The sequence below is a fragment of the Nerophis lumbriciformis genome, linkage group LG13 (assembly GCF_033978685.3).
Source record: "Nerophis lumbriciformis linkage group LG13, RoL_Nlum_v2.1, whole genome shotgun sequence".
Lineage (NCBI taxonomy): Eukaryota > Metazoa > Chordata > Actinopteri > Syngnathiformes > Syngnathidae > Nerophis > Nerophis lumbriciformis.
This window is the reverse complement of record NC_084560.2, coordinates 28,405,656-28,427,839: the sequence shown is the minus strand read 5'-3', so window position 1 is coordinate 28,427,839 and position 22,184 is coordinate 28,405,656. Positions and strand designations below refer to the sequence as shown.

The following is a 22,184-nucleotide window of genomic DNA, read 5'->3' as shown; positions in this document are numbered from 1 at the left end:
ATTCCAGTCATCCCTTTCACCCCACATTGTGCTATGTGCATTAAAGTCACCACACCAAATGATATTGCCACTCCAGTGCTCCACTATTGTTTCTAGTTGACAAATGTGTAATTTCTTGCATGGATTATAGAAGTTTAGCACTTTGTATCGTTCTTTATTATTCTATTCTTCTACCCCTACTATTTCTAGTTCTTGTTTTACTTTTAATATTGTATAATGCATGTCTTCTTTAATAAATATGGCACATCCTCCTCCTTGCCCATCATTCCTATCTCTACGTATTATGTATCCTTTTATTATAAAGTTAAATTTTGGCTTCAGTCATGTTTCTTGAATACATATTATGTGGTTTAGTTTTCATATTATTAATATGTCCCTTAAGTTCCTGTCCGTTTGCTATTAAACTTCTGGCATTCCACTGAACAATTAACAAATTAACATGGCGTTGGATTGTGGTAACATGACTCCGTCTCGTCTACTCTGTAGTTCACCTTTCACCTGTTCCCAAGATAGTTCTTTTAATTTGAAAAACTTTGCTGCTGCTTTCACAATTATTTTGATCTTCTCAGTCTTATTTCTTGCCTGTTCTGTAAAGTTTATTACGTATGCCAGGAACACAACTAGCTTGTCCATGGAAATTCCTGTATTTGCTGCCTCTTGTTTTTTATTACTTGAACTATTCTCACTTCTGTCTTGTTCTGCACTTTCTTGATTTCTTATTTTAACTGCCTCTGCGTATGCAATATTTCTGCAATATACACCCCCCGCACCCCAACCCCACCCTCCTCAACCGACGGTGTATATTGCAGCCCGGAAGAGTTAGGGCTGCATGGGATTCTGGGTATTTGTTTATGTTGTGTTACGGTGCGGATGTTCTACCGAAATGTGTTTGTCATTCTTGTTTGGTGTGGATTCACAGTGTGGCGCATATTTCTAGCAGTGTTAGTTATTTATACGGGTACTGTCAGTGTAACCTGTATCGCTGTTGGCCAAGTATGCGTTGCATTTACGTGTGTGCGTGTGCGTGTACGTACAGAAGTCGCACACATTTTGTGATCGGGTCGGCACGTTGTTGAAATGTATGAAAAGCAGACGTGACGACAGCTCGTAGAGTACGATAAACGCAGCACCTTTAATGCACGCCCCCAAGACTGTGGTCTGGGTGGAATACGAGATATAATGACTGATGAACACCTTTGTTCGATAATGAAAGTTGCCTCAGCTCAAAGCCTGAGCCCCGACATTAATGAACTGGCATCCAAGAAAAGATGTCGGGTATCTGGCTTGGGCATATCAGATTAGATCAGTGTGTTGCAAACTGAGCAGTTTAAAGTCCTGAATGGTTGGTTTATTCATTATTTTATTTTCTAATTTATTAGCCTGTGGAAAAAGTTAATGTTGATATTTACCTCAGAAGGCTGCAAATAGAAAAGAGGCATTACATTTTTATTTAAATTGTATTTGATATGCCATTGATATTTTTTAATTATTTTTATTATTATTATTATTTGAAACTCGATTTAGCATGTCACTATAAATTTATATAAGCCTTGCTTGTTCAATATTCAATGCAAAACTTGTTTGGGTCCCTATCAAAAGGTTAATTTGTTCAACCTTGGCCCGCGGCTTTGTTCAGTTTTAAATTTTGGCCCCCTCTGTATTTGAGTTTGACACCCCTGTACTAGGTCATAAAATCAGTGTCAGTTGAGTCGGTCCATAGGTCGCCTGTAGGGATTTTTAATGTCCAGCAGATGTCAGTATTTCGTGACACAGTATCGATACAGTTTTGCAATGTGTCGAAACGCTTCATGACGCCTCATTAACCCATCACTACTTTGTTCTTTTGCTCTCCATTTTTACATTTAATCAAAAGCCGTCCGTCCTTGAGCACCTTCGCTATCTCCACCTCTCCAATGTCCTTCTTTAACGCCTTAACTAGTGTCATCAAACTAACGTCATTCATGTCTTGACCTGATTTAAACGTATTAATGATCTTGTAATTATCTTCCATAACCGTTTTCCTCTTTTCTACTCCATCTTCTTTGTGTACTCTTTTAGCACTCGACTTTCCTTCATGCCCTCCTCTCCCCCCTCTAGTCCTATCCCCTTCCATCTCGATCCAGTCACAAAACAGTTTATGCACAACCGCCAAAAGATTTAGACACTCTCACTGTCAACCACCGCTCCTTGGTTTACTTCCGCCTCCAGCCTTCGCTCTCGGAAAACAGGCCTACCGCACCAAGCCAGTCCTCATTTGCACTGTGAGCTGTAAAGTCTTACATACCGGTATACAGGTGTGTGCCTTTCCTAATCAAGTACACTCAGTTTCATTAAACACAGCTGGGCACTAGTTGAGGAGCAGAACCATCTCAAGGAGGATCAGAAGAAATGGACAGCATGTGAGTTAAATATGAGTGTCACAGCATATGACCAAGTGATTTTTCAGGGTTTTTTTTTTAAACAAATTTGCAAACAATTCTGGATTTCTGGTTTTTTTTGTCAAAATGGGGTGTTGACTGTACATTAATGAGAAATAAAATTTAGATGCGGGGAGCCACCCACATCTGCGGTCCTCTCCAAGGTTTCTCATAGTCATTCACATCGACGTCCCACTGGGTTGTGAGTTTTTTCCTTGCCCTTATGTTTATTTGGCTTGTGCAGCCCTTTGAGACATTTGTGATTTAGGGCTATATAAGTAAACATTGATTGATTGATTTTAGCAAATGGCTGCAATGAAACAAAGAATGAAAAATTTAAAGGGAATACTTTCCGTACCCAGTGTAGATGAGTAAGTTTGAATCATTAAAAAAGAAAAAGACATGTATTTATGTTGTATTTTAGATACTTTTCACAGAAAGCCTTAGTGTTTTACCACATTGTAAAAATGTACTAGGGAAACAGAATAAAATATACACATTTATTTTGCTTCTATGGCTACTTGTTGCAAGAATTTTCTGCACTTTATATCTCCTGCCATACACGTTGAAGTATTAGGGACACCGCCCCCCAGTGGCCAAAATACACAAAACGTTTAAAATCTGACAAGGTCGAACAGTTTTTGCAGACATTTATCAAAATACAGCATTTGGTGTATTTCAGAACAAAAGGCATTTTAAATATTTTAATCCTAATTGATTTATTAAGACAATTTAGTAATGTTTTTTTTATTAAAGCAATTTTAATCGTTAAATTTTATGCATTTTATGACATCTGGTTTTTTGAAAATATGGAAATCTGACAATAACATGTTCTGTTCAAATGCATTTTATCCTAAACAAATTTTGAAAATTGTATTCATTTTTCTATTGAAATACACTTTCTAAACAGTACTTAAAGTTTATTCAGTTTTTAAATGTGCGATAGAAACGTCTTACAATTACTCGTGTTTTAAATAAAAATACATATTTTGGGATTTTTTTCCCATCATAGCTTTAGTTGTATTTTAATATTTTTCAACATTAAACACAAAGTCTCTTAACTTAAATTGTTCTTAAATGTTTGTATTTATGTTGTATTTTGTCCATTTGTTTGTTAGAAATCTGTTTTAAGACAATTACTTAACTATTGTCAGAACAAAATGTGTTTTATTGGCACAATGAGATTCAAATTTTTAAAGGGTAAAATTTTTTTTTCATAAACTCAAATATTTTAGAATATTTAAGGAACACTCATATGATGTTAAAAAAAAAAAAGACAAAAAAGCAGCAAATGTAATCATTTCCAGGCTATCCTACTCTTTATTTAATGCAAATTACAGTACCAGGGAACTATTCCTCAGAGCACGCAGAGGGAATATTTACAGAGGCGCACATTTAGCATACCTTCACAGAACAGAAGAAAAAAACAAACAAAAACAAAATAAAAATTTCAGTCACAAACAGAGTCATTCAAGTAGTACTGTTATACGGGATGTTTTTTGTTGTTTTTTTTCTTCAAAGATTTTTCTGGAACCCCGGTTAGCACGTTGTGCTAGGCTAACATAAAACACTAGCATCTCCACTTGCATGTCGTCTTTTTTTTTTCTCCTTTTTTTTGGCAACCTTTTTGGTGATTTTATTGAAGTGGGGTGGGAGGTAAGGTAAGGTAAGGGTTGCAACATGTTCGTGGATGCCAAAATTACAGCAAGCAGGAGAGGTCATGTGACTCCACCCCTTTAGGTGCTACTGAATCCTTGACAAAAAAACGCCACCGCCCCCCCCCAAGATGGCGGACATATCAAGCAAAACATGTCCGCACACGGCGACGGTATCTATGTATACATCGTTACTTTCAAGAAGCAACACTGACACAGTGACCAAGGAGCATTAAGAGGCGCTACGTAACATTGAAAAGAAAAGTGTTGTGAGACTAAAGGCTCAAATTCGGAGGCAAAGTAGCCCAACAGTCAGAGAAGGAGATCGTAAATAAAGTCGTAATGTTCACTCTTGTGGGTAGAACGTCAATTTATAAAAAAATAACCTTGTTTTAACAAAGGGGAAAAAAGTGATACTATTCCGGAAATATTTTTTATGGAACTTAAAAAAGAAAATGTAATTTTTTTATTAACTAGAAAAAAAGTTGTAATATTTTTATAGTTCTGATTGAGCTGTCATTGTATAACTTTTTTTTTTTTTTTTAAGTCTTCATCGTGTTATGTTAGTTAGTAATACTGTACTATTAAACTTTAAATAATTTATATCATTCTCAAAAGAAAATGTGAGGAGAACATCATTTTTTTATTAACTAGAAAAAAGTTGTAATATTATTTTTTATAGTTATGATTGAGCTGTCATTGTATAACTTTTTTTTTTAAGTCTTCGTGTTATGTTAATTAGTAATACTGTACTATTAAACTTTAAATAATTTATATCATTCTCAATTGTGGGTAGAATGTCAACAATTTATAAAATAACCTTGTTTTAACTAGGGGGGAGAATTGATACTATACCAGAAACATTTTTATGGAACTTAAAAAGAAAATGTGAGGAGACCGTAATTTTTTTATTAACTAAAAAAAAGTTGTGATATTATTTTTTATAGTTCTGATTGAGCTGTCATTGTATAACTTTTTTTTTTTAAGTCATCGTGTTATGTTAATTAGTAATACTGTACTATTAAACTTTAAATAATTTATATCATTCTCAATTGTGGGTAGAACGTCAATTTATAAAAATAACCTTGTTTTAACTAGCGGGGAAAAGTGAAACATTTTTTATGGAACTTAAAAATAAAACGTGAGGAGAACGTCATTTTTTTATTAACTAGAAAAAAAGTTGTATTATTTTTTTATAGTTCTGATTGAGCTGTCATTGTATAACACCATTTTTTTCAAAGTATTCATCGTGTTATGTTAATTGGTAATACTGTACTATTAAACTTTAAATAATTTTATATCATTCTCAATTGTGGGTAGAACGTCAGTAATTTATAAAAATAAATAACCTTGTTTTAACTAGGGGGAAAAAGTGATACTATACCAGAAACATTTTTTATGGAACTTAAAAAGAAAACGTGAGGAGAACGTCATTTTTTACTAGAAAAAAAGTTGTACCGTAATATTATTTTTTTATAATTATGATTGAGCTGTCATTGTATAACTTTTTTTTTTTAAGTCTTCATCGTGTTATATTAATTAGTAATACTGTACTATTAAACTTTAAATAATTTATATACCGTAATTCTCAATTTAAAAAAAAAGTTTTAATACTTTTTTTTTTCTTTTTCTCGTATCACTTTCTCTTCGAACCAAAACGATTTTTTTCTCGCCCAAATTCTTCCGACTCCTATGACGTTTAATACACAATATCATTCGTTTGTGACCAGCGTGCCCTTAACACTCCTTGGTAGTACAGCATACTGCATGACGTCACGTCATGTATACTCAAATCTGCCAACCAACTGACCCCCCCTAGAGGTCCATGCGAGCACTGCGCCGCCCAAGACAATATAGGAGAGCATGTGTTGAAATAAACAGTTCAGTCACCATTAACAGTCAGTGAACTATCTGTATATTATATTACAATGAACCTGTGCAATGACAAAAGAGGCGGTGGGGGTGAGGGGTGTCATTCAACAGCACCAAAAGGAGAGTCTTTGAGGGGAAACAAGGCGAAGGTGTATGAAAGCAAAGGCACTCCAAACTATAGTTACACTATACATGACTAGTTCTGCTTACAATAATATTACAGCCGCCCTCTACTGTACTGTACAGGTAAGATTGAACATATGGCTGGATAACGCTCGTCAGCATCTACAATATCCATCAACAACCAGATTCGGTTTATTTTGTTTGTTTTTTCCTCCCCTCCCCCCTCCATCTTTGCTCATAAACAGTACATGGGTCTGCATATGTACATACCGTGAACACATACAAAAAAAACCTATTTGGTGAGGCGCATTTATACTGTATATACATATTCAGTTTTTTATCCCCATTTTTTTTTTTTTGCTGTTGTAGTCGTGAGAATTGTCCGTCGATAGGACCGTACCGAACAACTTAGTGGTTCAAAGTGTTCGATGGAAAGAGCGCCCCCCGCATCGGACACCGTAAAGACGACGAGGAGCGCTGGAATTTCAGCACATTCCAGCAAACAAAAAAACTAAAAAAACAAAACAAAAACATCACGTTGTCTAATTCTATTGCCTTTTAAAGGCAGCGGCAAATATTGCCGCGGCTCTTGACGGATATGAACTCACCAATAAATGACTTGTGAACGGCGGTAGTTAATATACATATATCTATATATACCTTTTATACAGAAGGAAAAGTCATATATAAACTGTGGATGTAATGCGTTATGTATATATTATACAAGCACACGGATAAACGACAACAAAAACGCCCAGGGGGAGAACTTTTTTTTTTTTTCCTTTTTAAAAAAAACAAAGTCGAGTAAAATGGCTTGCAAAGCACTTTTAAAAACAACCCCTGGTGGCAAAAAACTAAAATAAACCCTTTTGCACATACATCATGCATCTGTGTGTGTGTGTATACGAGCCCCATGCCTTGAGGTCAAAGGTGAGTGAGAGAGCGCCCCCCCCCAGTTGATCCTAACCATTCTCAGGTCATGCACTATACAGGAGGAAACTAATAATAATTATATTTATAGTAATAATTAGGGGGGTTAGGGTGCTGTAAAAATGGGCGGCGGGTGGGGTCGGGCTCACTTCTTCTTTGAGTGGTTTAATAGCGGCAAGCAAGAAAAAGGTTAGCGGACGAGCAACGTGAGAAGGGTATATTCGTATCTTCACACGCCTGCGTGCCCCCCCCCGTAGAGACCGCTCCTAAGAGCTGGATGGCAGGCGCAGTTCGAAGGGGGTGTCGGCGGTGGTTTTGTGTCAGGGAGGAGAGCAGGTCGGGTCTGAGCTCGCCTCGCCTTACCTTACCCCGCACCTGGGCTGGGACGACAATGGGGGAGGGCGGGGGTGGGGTGACTCGGAGGTTGGCGGTGGTCTGCGGCGCTCAGGAAGTGGCGTTGGAGGCGGAAGCTGAGGCTGTGGTGGTGCTGGGAACTCGCTCTGTGCCGCTACCGTCTGTGGACATAAGGGGGAGTGGCAGGAAGCATTAAGGACATTTTGTACACAATTCTGTTTGCGGGGGCGTGGTCAATATGACGTCATCGTACAGTTTGCATATATACAGAAATGTGTTATATAGATACATTTTTGTTATTAGTAGAAACTAGGACTGTAAAATGATCATTTTTTTAAATCAGATTAATCATGACTAATCAAAGGTGATTACTGCCTTGCATGATTAAAATTGGCTTAAAAAAAGATCCCAATAATTGTACACAAATGCAATTTTATTGTCGGAATTAGAAATGTCCGATAATGGCTTTTTTGCCGATATTCGATATTGTCCAACTCTTAATTACCGATTTCGATATCAACCGATACCGATATACACAGTTGTGGAATTAACACATTATTATGCCTTGTTGTGATGCCCCGCTGGATGCATTAAACAATGTAACAAGGTTTTCCAAAATAAATCAACTCAAGTGATGGAAAAAAAAATGCCAACATGGCACTGCCATATTTATTATTGAAGTCACAAAGTGCATTATTTTTTTAAACTTGCCTCAAAACAGCAGCTTGGAATTTGGGACACACTCTCCCTGAGAGAGCATGAGGAGGTTGAGGTGGGGGGCGTAGGGGGTAGCATATTGTGGCGTCCCGGAAGAGTTAGTGCTGCAAGGGGTTCTGGGTATTTGTTCTGTTGTGTTACGGTGCGGATGTTCTCCCGAAATGTGTTTGTCATTCTTGTTTGGTGTGGGTTCACAGTGTGGCGCATATTTGATACAGTGTTAAAGTTGTTTATACGGCCACCCTCAGTGTGACCTGTTTGGCTGTTGACCAAGTATGCATGGCATTCACTTGTTTATTGGCACTCTGTACTTCCCCCTACGTCCGTGTACACAGCGCTGTTTTAAAAAGTCATGAATTTTACTTTTTGAAACCGATACCGATAATTTTGATACCGATAATTTCCGATATTACATTTTAAAGTATTTATCGTCCGATATTATCGGACATCCCAAGTCGGAATGTCATCCAGGAATGTTTTTAAACGTTTTACTTGAATGCATGTCATTTATTTGCACAATATTTGGTAACAGTTTTATCTTAAAATTCTTGCAGGCTGTATTTTGGAGATAAATTTGCCAGTACTCCCTTATCCATTAGTCTGATCACTGACCATATGGCGGTTAAGGTAAAAGAGAATGTACGGTCAAAATAAATGGCATGATTGATTTAGGAGTCTTCATGATTTTTGTGATTAATCATATGAGTTAACTCGTTCATTTTGACAATCCTACTAGCAACATATATTTTTCTTGTTACATGATATTGTTTTGCTTATATAATTACTATAATGTAACACAGGCTGCACAGGTTGATTTGCATATATTTTAATGCAAAGCTTATTCCAAAAGACTCACCGTGGGGTGAGAAGAGAAGAAAAAGTGAGAAAAAGAATAAACACAGGCAAAAAGGGGTCTCCGATTCAAAAGCAAGTTAATATACAAGTATTAGTTTGACCCATCACTGTAGTCTACCTTATGATAACAAATGATACTGAAACATCCACAGAGTATGTAATAGAAGGAGTAATGAGGTGACACTCGATGCCTGTGTGTGTCACTTTAAGAAAATACCCATGTGACCTATACAGCTGCTGAGTCATTTGTAGGGATGAGTACCGAATTCGGTACTTTTTTTTTTTTGGCACTGACTCACGCCAGTCCTATGTAAAATCCAACAATGCCATGTTATGTTACCTGGGTTATGTTATGTTACCCGGTTTCCGACCGGGCCGGTTCTTCACACTTTGGCACTTGGCAATCACTCTCGCAGCACTGAGAGCAGACTCAGCCAAACTACCTCTAGGTAACGTCAATGCCTTCAAAAAAATTGACTCCAAAAAACACTCCGACTTAAGTCAAGTCAGGCTCCACTTTTTCCAAAAATGTGCTAGCGAGAGGCTTGTATATTGGCTTTTCTTTTAAAATGCTACTGATTAGCATTAGCGATTTTACATGGCGATTTCAACAACCTCCAGGTTTGTTTATGAAAACTACAACTAAGATGTGCGTTACATTCAAACAGCTGGCCCGTAATAAGTACAATACTTACAGTATTAACTCTTTAGGGCACAACAAAAGACAAGACAACAAGGATTGAACTGACTAGTCAACACACCATATACTTTACACTAGAACCATCTATTGTGTTGGACTTGTAACTGTAATTGGAACTTAATGTCATACTTGTAAAGAAATGTCATAATAAAACAAGATGTAACAACTAGACATTCTGAAGTGTAGGATCATTTTGATCTTATAGCGCCAAATAAAGTATTTTTTTGTTTATCATTTTTGCTCATCAGTTGCATGTTTCATGTTCATTGATATTTGTGTGATTTTCTTTATAAAAACTATTCATTTTATTTTCAGGTCAAATGTAGTGACTTTTTTTTATTCCGGCAGATGGCACAGTTATGAAACAGTAGCACAGTGTCAATACAGCCAGTGAGTGTGCCACACATTCACTTGAGCGTAATGTGGTGCACAAAACATGGCCTACCTTTGCATTGCATCTTAGGAATTCTGTCATAAGATATTTAGAGTTTTTCTTTTACCACTGGCTAACTTATTTTTACACTTGACAATTGATGGATGTTTTAGGGTAGGGCAGAAACAGTTTGACCCCGGTATATATTTTTATATAGATTTTACAGCGGTACCTCAACTTAAGAGTGTTTTGAGACGAGAGTGGTCTCTCAGCTATTTTTATGCTTGAAGTTAAAAGCAAATATTTGAGTTAGAAACATACCGGCCATTAGTTGGTGTAGCAAAATGTCACATCAAAACTTGTAAGATCCGCCCGAAACATTTGGTCTTACTCGCTAGCATTACCTTGTAACTACAGATCAACATAACCTTGTTTTTCCAACTACTGGAAGGGAAAAAAATGAGTATGAAGGACAGTGCTGAGAACAAAAAGTGGATGACGTTTTTTGTATCAACAAAATAACTCTTGGTGAAGTAATTTGAGGGTCCTGCCAGTCTGCACCATACTGAGGCAAAATGAGTGTAACGCAAGTCAAGGACGTTAAAATAATGTCTAAACAGTGGAAATGTATCCATGACAATACAGAGAAGCTGCTGATGGTGTGTTTGATGGAGAAGCAGCTGGTAAATGCTGTACATTATTGTAACCATAAAACTACTGTAGTTGTTTGTACTACATTCTTTTATATTGTTTTTGTACAATATGTATTATCTAAAAGCCATTTTTTTCATTTTCAAAGGCATGTTACATGTTAAAATTGTGCTGTCTTTTGTGGGAGTGGGGAGCAAGCACCAATTAAAAGGATTCCAATTCATTTCAGTTTGAGACGTTGATTTGAGATCCAAGTGTTTTGAGTTAAGAGCAGAGTCACAGAACCAATTAAAGGGGAACTGCAAATTTTTTTTTTCAAAATTTTGCCTATCATTCACAATCATAATGAGAGACAAGAACACACGTCTTTTTTTTTTTTTTTAACGATTTTAAAGAAGATAAACGCTTGAAAGATGTGACTAATGGCAATTGTAGCCTTCAAATCCATTTTAAAACAAATTAAAAAACCCTCCATCAACGTTTTGTATATACAATGCAAATATATATACACTATAGTAACAGACACATTCATAACAATATGTAATATGTTCAATATTTACTGTATTTTGGTCATTTTAATCATTTCCGGGACTAATTTATTTTGCGCATTGATTTCTGTTTCCATAGCAGCGTACGTCTGACTTCTGGCAACATGTGTGTTCCTACTTCCGGAATCAAACACGAGAGTGTTTTCTAAACATGGCAGACTTAGTAACAGACAACGAAGACAACTATTTTTGGATAAATAAGGATTTACAACCTTATACTTTTGAAGCTAAATATACTGCTGCTTATAGAAGCCAGTACGAAGGAAGAGTGAGATGTTGGAGTAGACGGAAGCCGGGAAAGGGGGATGAAAGCAATTTTGAAGCTTACATATGGAACTTGTAGCCAAGCTATTTCGACGTAAATGGATTGCTTACCCAAAATCAACAGGAAACGTCGACACGGACATATTAATCTCCCGTTTGGGAACACTTTGGCTGCGTGATGCAACAATGGAGGACGGAGGTTTGCCGACATTGTACAGCAGCTGCTTCTGACAACACGTCAAACATGCTAACCCATTTGAAGTGTCACCACCGCATTCAAGCAGCCTCTCCTCGGCGAGTCAGGCAGGTGTTATGAGAGTAGCGTATGTGTGTGTGTGGCCCTTTAATATGTGACAGCATGTGAGGTGAGTGACGTTAGTGAGTGTGTGGGCAAGCGAGGTGAGGGAGCGGTAGCGTGAGTGCGAGGAGTGACTAGTGTTTTTTGTTGGATTGGCTGTGTGCAAGACCTCAATAAAGCCACGTTTTGCAACTAATCGCCGGACCACTGCCGGGTAGAGTGAAGGGTGTTGCCCCCGAGAATACATCGGCCCTGGAGAAGTGTCTCCCCTGCGCTCCTTGACTACGGTCTGGGAGCCAGAAGCAGGAAAGGTGCAACACAGGGCTAAGGCAATAACAAATGTTTTTATAGCAGCAGATTCAAGTCCACATTGCATTAAAAACTAGATTGTTCTTCCAGCATAGAAGTGGGTCAAAATCAGCCCATATATCCTCTTACTGCCAAGTTAGCCAGGCTGGGGGGGGAAAAGAAAAGTTAATCTGCGGCTGAGTTGACTTGAAACTGTTTAATGTTGCACTTTTTATATGTAAAAGAAATGTTTTGTCATTTTATTTAATCTACAGTTAAAGGCAGTTTAATGTTGATTAACGTGAACCCCGACTTAAACAAGTTGAAAAACTTATTCGGGTGTTACCATTTAGTGGTCAATTGTACGGAATATGTACTGTACTGTGCAATCTACTAATAAAAGTCTCAATCAATCAATCAATCAAAAAAAGCACTTTATATGTAGAAAGGTTTTGTTAAGAAACCATTATGTGCCTTATCTTATTTAGTTTTTATTTTATATATGTTGACCACATTAACCCTGGCAATGGACCCTGTGTATATATGTATGTTATGCCATTGTTTACAAATTTGGTAAATAAATAACCAAAAAATTAATATTTTGTTGTTTTCTTACTGTACCGAAAATGAACCGAACCGTGACCGCTAAACCGAGGTACGTACCGAACCGAAATTTTTGTGTACCGTTACACCCCTAGGTACTACTGTATTTACTTTATTTCCAATGGGCAAATCAGCACTGAAGTAAATATGTTCACTAATAAAAGGTTGGAAAAAGTTAGAATGTTTGCAGTCCAACTGGGACTAAATGTTCCACTTGAACACAGCAATATTTCAGGTGTAGGCCACAATGTAGTTGCCACAAACACCAGCAGGTGGCAGTAGTCCACAAATGTGCTCATTTTGAAATATGTTAAAAAAGAAAACTACTTGTACACTTCCTGTTAATGCATTCATTCTGATACGAAGAGTCATGCATTCTTTGTAATGAGTCATTATGGAAAAAGTCCCCTCTAACAATGTAAAGAAAAAGGGGTAGTTTAAAGCTAATCAATTAAGTAGCTGATTAGGGTTGGTGTAGCGTTGCTCTTACCTGTGGTGGCAGAGGCATTGGTTGGGGTGGAAGCGGCGGCCTGACTGCGAGCATGGGCAGGGATGAGTATGGAGGCCAAAGACGGATTACTGGATAGCTCTGTGAGAGGACACACAAGAGTCAACTATGTATTTGTATTTCGATACACAGCATCTTATGGTCACATTATACAGCTGGTGTGAGTGTGCACGCCTACCTTGGGTGGTGAAATTGAAAAGGGAGGGCTTCTCCCGCCCGTTGGGCAGTTTGACGTTGGGGTCGCGCAGCTCGTCAAAGAAAGAGTGCGCGCAGGCTTCGAGGGGCGTGAGGCGCGCGGTGGGCGTGTACTCCAGCAGACGAGAGCAGAGGGCGATGGCCTCGGGGGGCGTACGCGGCCGGAACACCTGCACACCCACCGGACACACAGACGTCTATACAGTGATCACAGAGCGGCAAAACACAAGAAGATATTGTTTCTGTTTTGTGGACACAAACACTGCATGCTGGGACAATACAGAGCGGCGGGAGGCGGGGTCTAAGCAGAGCGATGGTATTTTACAGAATATTTTTTAGGGGGTAAGTTTTGGGTAATATCTGGGGATTTCTCTGAACAAATTAAAAAGAAATGACAGGTAGAACGTTACCAAAAATGTATTTAATTACCTAACTGCAGGGCATAATTGGACACTTTAGATATACAACGGAAAGGCTACCAAATGGTGGTTTGTTTTTTATTTTTATACTATTCACAATTCTATTTTTTTTGTATTAATAATTGTGTATTATACGTAAATACCTTTGAATTGGCTACTTCTACTGTTTAATAGTAGTTTGGAATGTTTAGCAGTGGTCTAAACAAAATATTAAGCTTGCTTTGTGAACTCCCAGTCCTTTGCATACTTTTCTTACGAGTCATGTCGGGTCAAAATGATTATCAAACATCAAATAAATCTTGATTTCCAAAAACAAAAATCACAACTGACAAATTGTGTGGCGAAGAATAATATTGAGTATGTGGCGGCTGCATAACGCCTCTATTTATGCACAGTTTTGTGCAAATTTGGATCCAATTTTAATACACAAGTTATGCCAAGTATATTCATTACACAAAGGGTATATCTTACTTAATCATGAACGCACTAATCAAGTCTTTGATTATGAAGATATTATAAAATATTCTATACTCATTGATCACCAAACAATGTCTGTCATAACCCCCAATTTCGGTATGTATAAATTCTATATTAAACTGTTATGTCTACTATTACACATCGTTTTATTTGTATCATAAAAATGTTTTTAATTAGTTTACATAGAGCACAGGAAGTGAACATATTTTTTAGTAAATGCTGTGATACGCCGAAGGAATAGGATTCAATTAAATGCTTCTTTTGGAAATGTTGAACTGTGCAACTAATCAATAAATGTAACCTTGTATGCACGTTTGAAATTAACTGAAACCATTACCATTATAATTTTTTCTATTCCATGAGCTTCAGCAAGGCTTAAAGGGGAACTGCCCTTTTTTTTTTTAAAGTTTGCCTATCATTCACAATCATTATGAAAACCATGACGACAGATGGATTTTTATTGCATTCTAACTTTTAAATAAAAGTAAATAAAAGTCAGTGTGCAGAGGAGCCAATGAGAGCTCCTCTATTTCACCCATAAAAGCCAATAAATAACCATTCAAAAACCGCCAACAGTACTCCATTTACATTTCGTGACTTGAATATTAACCGAGTATTGGTGATATTGTTATTGTAAGCACAAACGCAGACCAACTATTTATAGCTGCGCCGTGATCACTACTGTGTGTGCCTAGGTTTACATCATCGAGTGGCCTGCTGCTTTCTCGCTTCCTTGCTCCCTGTAATGTTATTGTGGATCATAAATCATGCCTCTCACCTAGACAGAAGAAGTCTGAGTAGGTATGCCGACAAGTTGGTACACTTTGACAGCCATTTAGGACCCAAAACTGGCGAGGACGACACAAAAAGGCGCTTCCCACCCCCTTTCTTCGTGAGGATTATGAGACATGTTTAATCTAAATGGGAATACATGGACATCCTAGCAGTCGGCATCCCAATGACAGCAGACATTGCACGGTAAGTGAAGTTGTATTATGTTTGTTGGCTTGCATAAAGTGTGTGAGTACTAATCAGTGATGAAGAAAAAAAAAGCAAACGTGATGCGTTTTTGAAATAATGAGAACTGTATGTTTAAAATGATCAAAATACGTAAATATAAAATGTTATTATTAATGTGCCTGTTACTACATTACATATACGTATACTTACATCATGTATATAACATTTTGATGGAGGTGTTTGAATGAGTAATTGCCATTTTTCTCTCCAAAATTGCGATTGTTATTCGATTTGAGATTTTTATATTTTATACATACAAATACATAAAACTGTGAAAATAATGAGGGAAGGAAGACATGTTACTTTTAAACTGTCAATCAACATATTCTTGTCTCAAGGTGCCACACATTAGAACAATCTGCAATAATTTACTTAAAAAATATGGCTTTATGCAGACAGACTCAAGATGTTTTGTCTACGTCATGCTCTTAAACTGAAGAAATAATTACCTGATAAAAACTATACAGTGTTAATAATGTAATGTAATCATGTTATGTGACAAAAATGCAAGTAACCATTTAAAATGACAAACTTGTATTTCTCATTAGTGTAGATTTGTTTATCATTGTACTGTAATTGGAAGGTAAATAACTATCTTAAATAAATCAACAAAAAATTAAATCGAATAATTTCTGTAAGCAAAAATTTAACTTAAATAAATATTCAACATCTTACAGTGCACTTTTTTTCCAGTTGGAAAAACTAGGTGGAACGTTATTTTTTTTTGTTGTAGCCATCACGTGATCATTGCATTCTCACTCGTTTATCCGTGTTGATTGCGCATTCGATTTGAAGCTGAAATATTCCCACAGCGGGACATTTGGCTTTGTAATCATATTATTTTCTCCTAATTTTTGTTACTTTGCAGACCCTCTCACTGTCAAGGGTTTTGATTCCTGGGAATTATTTGTCGATTCTCTTATAGATTCCTGTGGACGCGCGTGATGGCACCACACATGCACGGAAGCGGCACAATTGTTGGAGTTCTTAACAAGAAAGGAAGACAACAGGGCAACTTGCAATACTTTCAAAGTGGATATTTCATCAAAGATAGGAAATACTAAGGGAAACATTAGCACACACAAAATGTGAAAACTTTGAACGAATGACCTGTTTTCAATCCCGTCCAAAACAGAAGTGAATTTCCACCAGCAGCAACAACGGTGATGTCAGCGATGTACTACAGGTTATGAACTAACTAACTAACTAACATTGCCTGTCTTGTTGCACCTAGTTGTAAAAGCTGCTAATATTAACTGTAAACATGAAATTAGTACCTATCACAGGCCTCAAATTTTAACTTTTTAAGGTCAAGGCAAGTGGTGCCTTAAAGGAGGGTTCATATCTTAGGGCACCAAGGCAAGTTAGAAGGGCACCAAGGCAAACAGTATTTTCTTTCGAGGCAGGGGCTCCAAAGCATGTGTATGTGTATGTATATATGTATATAAATACATGTATATATAATTTTGAAGATGGCACCTGATGGCCATAAGACGTAACTGCACTTTTTGTCCATACAGATAAAAATAGTGTTAATGTATGAGATCTAGGGCTGCCAATTATGACCAAAGTAATAATTAAGATTATTGTTATCAATATTGAAATCATGATTACTGATTGTAAGGTAAAGCAGTGTTGGGGTGTGAACGTAATACCATCATGTAATTTGTAATGTTTAATAAAAAGGCCATAGATAAACGCTATCCATATATCTAAAGACAAATATTAGTTTTTTTTATTCTTTAATAATATCAACTTGTCAGTTTTTGTCATTACATGATGCCTACATTTTGATAGGAGGTTTTTTAAGTTATTTACATTTTTATGTACATAGATGCTGTATTGGGACAGATCCATTAAGAGTTTGAGCAGAAATATGTCATATAGGAATTAACTATACACAAAACATTAACGGTAATTAAACAAATTAAACGGTATTATTAACTGTCTGGAATTTTATCACAAATTATCATTATACTGTTTACCGTTACATCCCTAGTCCATAACAAGTAAAAAGTCAAGGGCAGTCACGGCATGTTCTTGTCGCCGATGCTGGTCAATTTTTCAGGCCATTACAGCAAATGGCGAGGGCGGTCGCGGCAATTGCTGCGGTTGTCGTGGTTAAAATCGAGCCCTGCTATCATGCAAATCGTGACGAAACTAGTGGGCTTTTTTTTTTACATAAAAACTAATTAAAAGTAATATAACGTATTGTAGCGTCCAGAAGAAGACACACAAAGTCAGACGCTCTTTCTTAGCTTTTGTTGCCAATCACAAAGGGCCCAATTCCAACGAGTATTTCCTCTCGTGCACACATGTCCGCCTCCGTGCTTCACTCCTCGACACTCAACACTTCCTCATTTCACGCCGACACGGTGCGTTCACAGACCATCGGAATAATGAACATCATAACACACCAACACACACTTGAACACTACCAATTACTATATTTTTCGGACTATAAGTCGAGGTTTTTTTCATAGTTTGGCCGTGGGTGCGACGTATACTCCGGAGCGACTTATGTGTGAAATTATTAACATACTACCGTAAAATATCAAATAATATTATTTATCTAATTCGCGTGAGCGACGAAGAAAATGTCAGCAATCGTCACTCACACGCCAACCAATAAGAATTCGGCGGGGGCGGGTCATGGCAGAAGTGCATTGTGGGTTTTGGAATGCTAACTGCTATATGCTATACGCTACTGCCGGAGCTATTAAAATAGATCACAGCAACATTGGCGGTAACTAATAAAAACTGAGAAGGACTGAACTAAAATGGCACCGAAAAGGAAATCATATACTGCAGATTACAAGCTGGACGTAGTGAAATATGCAGCAGAAAACGGCGATCGAGCAGCAGAAAGAATGGACGCTAGCGGCGCATACCAGAGGCGACACCGAGGAGGAAGATTTCATCGGATTTAGCGATCGGGAGTGACAGATTGTTTGGTAAACGCTTAGCATGTTCTATTTGTTATAGTTATTTGAATGACTCTTGCCATGATGTGTTGCGTTAACATACCAGGCACGTTCTCAGTTGGTTATTTATGCGTCATATAACGTACACTTATTCAGCCTGTTGTTCAATATTCTTTATTTATTTTAAATTGCTTTTCTAATGTCTATTCTTGGTGTTGGATTTTATCAAATAAATTTCCCCCAAAAATGCGACTTATACTCCAGTGCGACGTATATATGTTTCTTTTCTTCTTTATTGTGCATTTTCGGGCGGTGCGACGTATACTCCGGAGCGACTTATAGTCCGAAAAATACGGTAGTTACAGTATGAATGGACATATATAGTTTATAATTTGCGCACTTTTGACTAAAGATGCAATGAAAATTTGGCCGGCCAAAAAAAGACTTGATCAGCAGAACAGCGCTACAGAAACCAAATGTTGTGATGACGTAAGCCCACGCACGGCACGAGGTTGTCTGGAGCGAAGGCAGTATGTCAGCGTTGTGGACGTACTTTAATGTATCCGAGATGCAAGATATACCCGCAGACAGCGATCTTTTAAAATGTAGGATGACACTGGTCGCTTTTAAGGAGAGAAAGGCTTGCAGCAGTGCGAAGCAAGTGTGACATCAGGCTTTCTGCAGCTCGCTTTTTTGTCGCGGACATGGAGCAACACAAGTGAAGAGTCCCTAAATACGAGTACAGTCTACAATAACACCAGAAATAGATGCTATATTTGTTGCTAGTCGTTTTAATAAAGAACGAGTGATTGAAAGGTTAGGAGAAATCTCTAGAAAAAAATATTCTCAACAAAGTACATTTTAAAATAAGCAAAAATTTAAAATAGCGCAAAATTATATTATGTAGGAAAAAATATATGTTAATACTCTAATTAATAACATTTGTTTTAAATGTATGTGTACATTTTTTGCCTTTTAAAGAAAATATATGCATCTTGACAAATAATGTCATATTCACCACGCCCCAACCACGACAAGTATTTCGGCAATCTAGGGGAAACCCTGCAGTATCAAATACAAAAAATATGTTTTTATGTCATATTTATGAATGTTATTAAATGAGTTATTCTCTGTTTTATTTTTTTCTGAGGAACCCATGGAGGTTGTCGGCCTCTAAAAACCTCACAGTTGAGTTTGTCCATTTATGTTACTTCTAAACTAAACAAAGTTAACGCTAATCAACTAGTATGTTATCCTTTTATCCAAATGAGAATTGATAAGAGAATAGTTAAAAAAAAACAAAAAAACGTTAAGCAAAATCAAAATTGGAATCGGACCCGGAAAAATCTTATTTCCCATCCCTAAACATTACCATAACATAACAGGAAGCAGCAAATAAAAAAAGTAGAGTGTTTCCATTACATTAATATGGAAGTAAGCCTATTCTCATATTGAGCATTACCTAAATGTAAGACAACTGTAAATATAAGACCACCCCTCACTCTGGCAGCGCACGGCAGGGGACTGTTGGTTTGCATATATAAAGCTCTATGGTATTGCATTAATTTGAACATGCTTACAGTTACAATATGGTACATCACATACTTTTAGTTTCTCATTACAAAAAGGAGTAGGTATAGCAAAGCTAATTAAATCTATCTCCTTTCCGTTTAATAACAATGTCAAACAGATATGTTTAATTGTTCACTTCCTGTACTCAATAAAACACTTAAAACAAATAAATGATCAAATGTATAAATAGTTGTTTTGTAAGTTGTGATACACATAATGAGAGGAATACGATTCTCACCTTTCAAAAAGGCTCATGTTTACTTTCTTGTACTTTGTAAACAATTTGAACAGTTTGTTAAACTGGATCATATAATCCATCCATTTTCTACCGCTTATTCCCTTTGGGGTTGCGGGGGCGCTGGAGCCTATCTCAGCTACAATCGGGCGGAAGGCGGGGTACACCCTGGACAAGTCGCCACCTCATCGCAGGGCCAACACAGATAGACAGACAACATTCACACTCACATTCACACACTAGGGCCAATTTAGTGTTGCCAATCAACCTATCCCCAGGTGCATGTCTTTGGAGGTGGGAGGAAGCCGGAGTACCCGGAGGGAACCCACGCAGTCACGGGGAGAACATGCAAACTCCACACAGAAAGATCCCGAGCCCGGGATTAAACCCAAGACTACTCAGGACCTTTGTATTGTGAGGCAGACGCACTAACCCCTCTTCCACCGTGCTGTCCTTAAGTTTATCTTTCTCTTGTTTTGCTGACAACAATTGTTGTACATTCTTAGGTAGCAGGTTATAGTTTGCTTTGTGCATAAAGTTTGTAAATTCACCAAATCATTAGTTTTCAATATTTTTCTCTAAACGGTTTGAAGGTTCCCTATAACCAACATTATGTATTATCCTAACTGAAATGTCTTGTAACACGGTTTGTGAATTAAGCAAAATTGTGTAGTATTTCCCCATATTTCTACACAATAATTTAGATATAGTAACACTAGCGAGCAGCAGAGAATATTGAGTGATTTGTGGTCCAATACATATTTTGCTTCATTAAGTATTTAAATATTTCTTGCCACCTTCAGTTGTATATTTTTATATGAGATTTTTAGTTCATTTTATCATCTGTCATTACACTTAGAAATGTGATTTATTTTACCCTGTCAATGTGTACTTTGTCTATTTGTCTTTGACTTTCTCTTCTGTTATCCAACAGCATTTTTTTAGTTTTACTCAAAATCAGCTCTAGACAACAAATATAAGATGGCCTGTCTTTTTACAGACAGGTTTTAAATATTGTTTTATTTATTCTGGTCCGATTTTTGTAGATTTGGGGTAATTAAAAAAAACAGCATAATGGAAGCACAATGACAACACATGCATGAAGTGACATATAAGAGAAGTAAAAGGGCTCTTGTACCTGTTGACTCACCTTAGTCCATGGATGCGCCTTAATCTGGGGGAATTTGAACTCGGTGTAGTTGGGGTTCATCTCACGGATCTGCTCCCGGGTTGGGGTGCCGAGAACCTGGAATGCACAAGTGAAACACTAATGTGAGTGGAGAGAATGTGATGGCTGGTCTGTCATTTTTAAAATTCCATTGCTTCGGCGGTCCAGTATGTGAGGAGTTCATTACCTTGATAATCTCAACCAATTGATCCACTCCACTGTCGCCAGGGAAGATTGGTTGTCCTAGCAACAGCTCTGCTAGCACACAGCCGGCTGACCACACATCTGTAGGGAAGGTAGGTTGCATGTTTGAATTATGTCCAATAAGCTATTGTGCATCTGTAATGTCAAAAGCATGAACCCGGTTTACCTATGCTGGAGGTGTAGTCAGTGGCCCCAAAGATGAGCTCAGGGGCTCGGTAGTAGCGAGAGCAGATGTAGGACACGTTTGGCTCTCCGCGGACAAGCTGCTTGGCACTGTGCATGGAACAAAATCCAACACATCCTCAGCGTCAGTGCATTGTTCTACCCAAACAGGACCATTGGTCTCAGTGCCTCCAGGATTTAACAGGCTTGTTTAGGGCTACGAATGACTGATTTGATGGCAGCTTTTTTTCAAATAGTTTCAACAAAAGTTGCAATGGTTAAAGGCTTATTTTTCACTAACATTGCACCAGCTTGTGATTTTATGAATTTGACATCAGTGTTTTAATTAGTGCTGTCAAATGATTATTTCTTTGATCCGATTAATCACTTTTGAATTTGGATTCATCATTATTAATCACAGGATAATACTTGCTTGCAAAACATAAATTAACTTAAAAAAAGTCCCCAATATTTGGACACAAATATACCTATATTTGATTTTCAGAATGTTGTACAAGAAGTTTTTTTGAAACATTTTTACAATACTTCACTTGAATGCATATCATTTATTTATTACCTTTCAGATAACCATCAACGTTTAAGGTAAAGGAGCATGTGCGGGCAAAATAAATTGTGTGACTAATCATGATTA

The 22,184-nt window shown here is 37.3% G+C and overlaps 1 protein-coding gene across 4 annotated transcripts in view; it reads right to left on the bottom strand.

Annotated features, from left to right (window-relative positions):
• Nucleotides 1–3,711: 3,711 nt before the first annotated feature.
• The window catches only part of gsk3ba (glycogen synthase kinase 3 beta, genome duplicate a), a 55,683-nt gene continuing 37,210 nt past the window's right edge, over nucleotides 3,712–22,184 (bottom strand). Inside the window, exons 6-11 of one of the 4 annotated variants that reach the window (XM_061971152.2) lie at nucleotides 21,537–21,643; nucleotides 21,354–21,451; nucleotides 21,137–21,244; nucleotides 13,335–13,548; nucleotides 13,139–13,237; nucleotides 3,712–7,512 (exon numbers count right to left, since the gene is read on the bottom strand). In XM_061971152.2, coding sequence (XP_061827136.1) covers nucleotides 7,442–7,512; nucleotides 13,139–13,237; nucleotides 13,335–13,548; nucleotides 21,137–21,244; nucleotides 21,354–21,451; nucleotides 21,537–21,643 — 697 coding nt within the window. In that variant the 3' untranslated portion in view covers nucleotides 3,712–7,441. The remainder of the gene's footprint in view (nucleotides 7,513–13,138; nucleotides 13,238–13,334; nucleotides 13,549–21,136; nucleotides 21,245–21,353; nucleotides 21,452–21,536; nucleotides 21,644–22,184) is intronic. The other 3 variants (XM_061971153.2, XM_061971154.2, XM_061971155.2) reach the window with 3 other exon arrangements.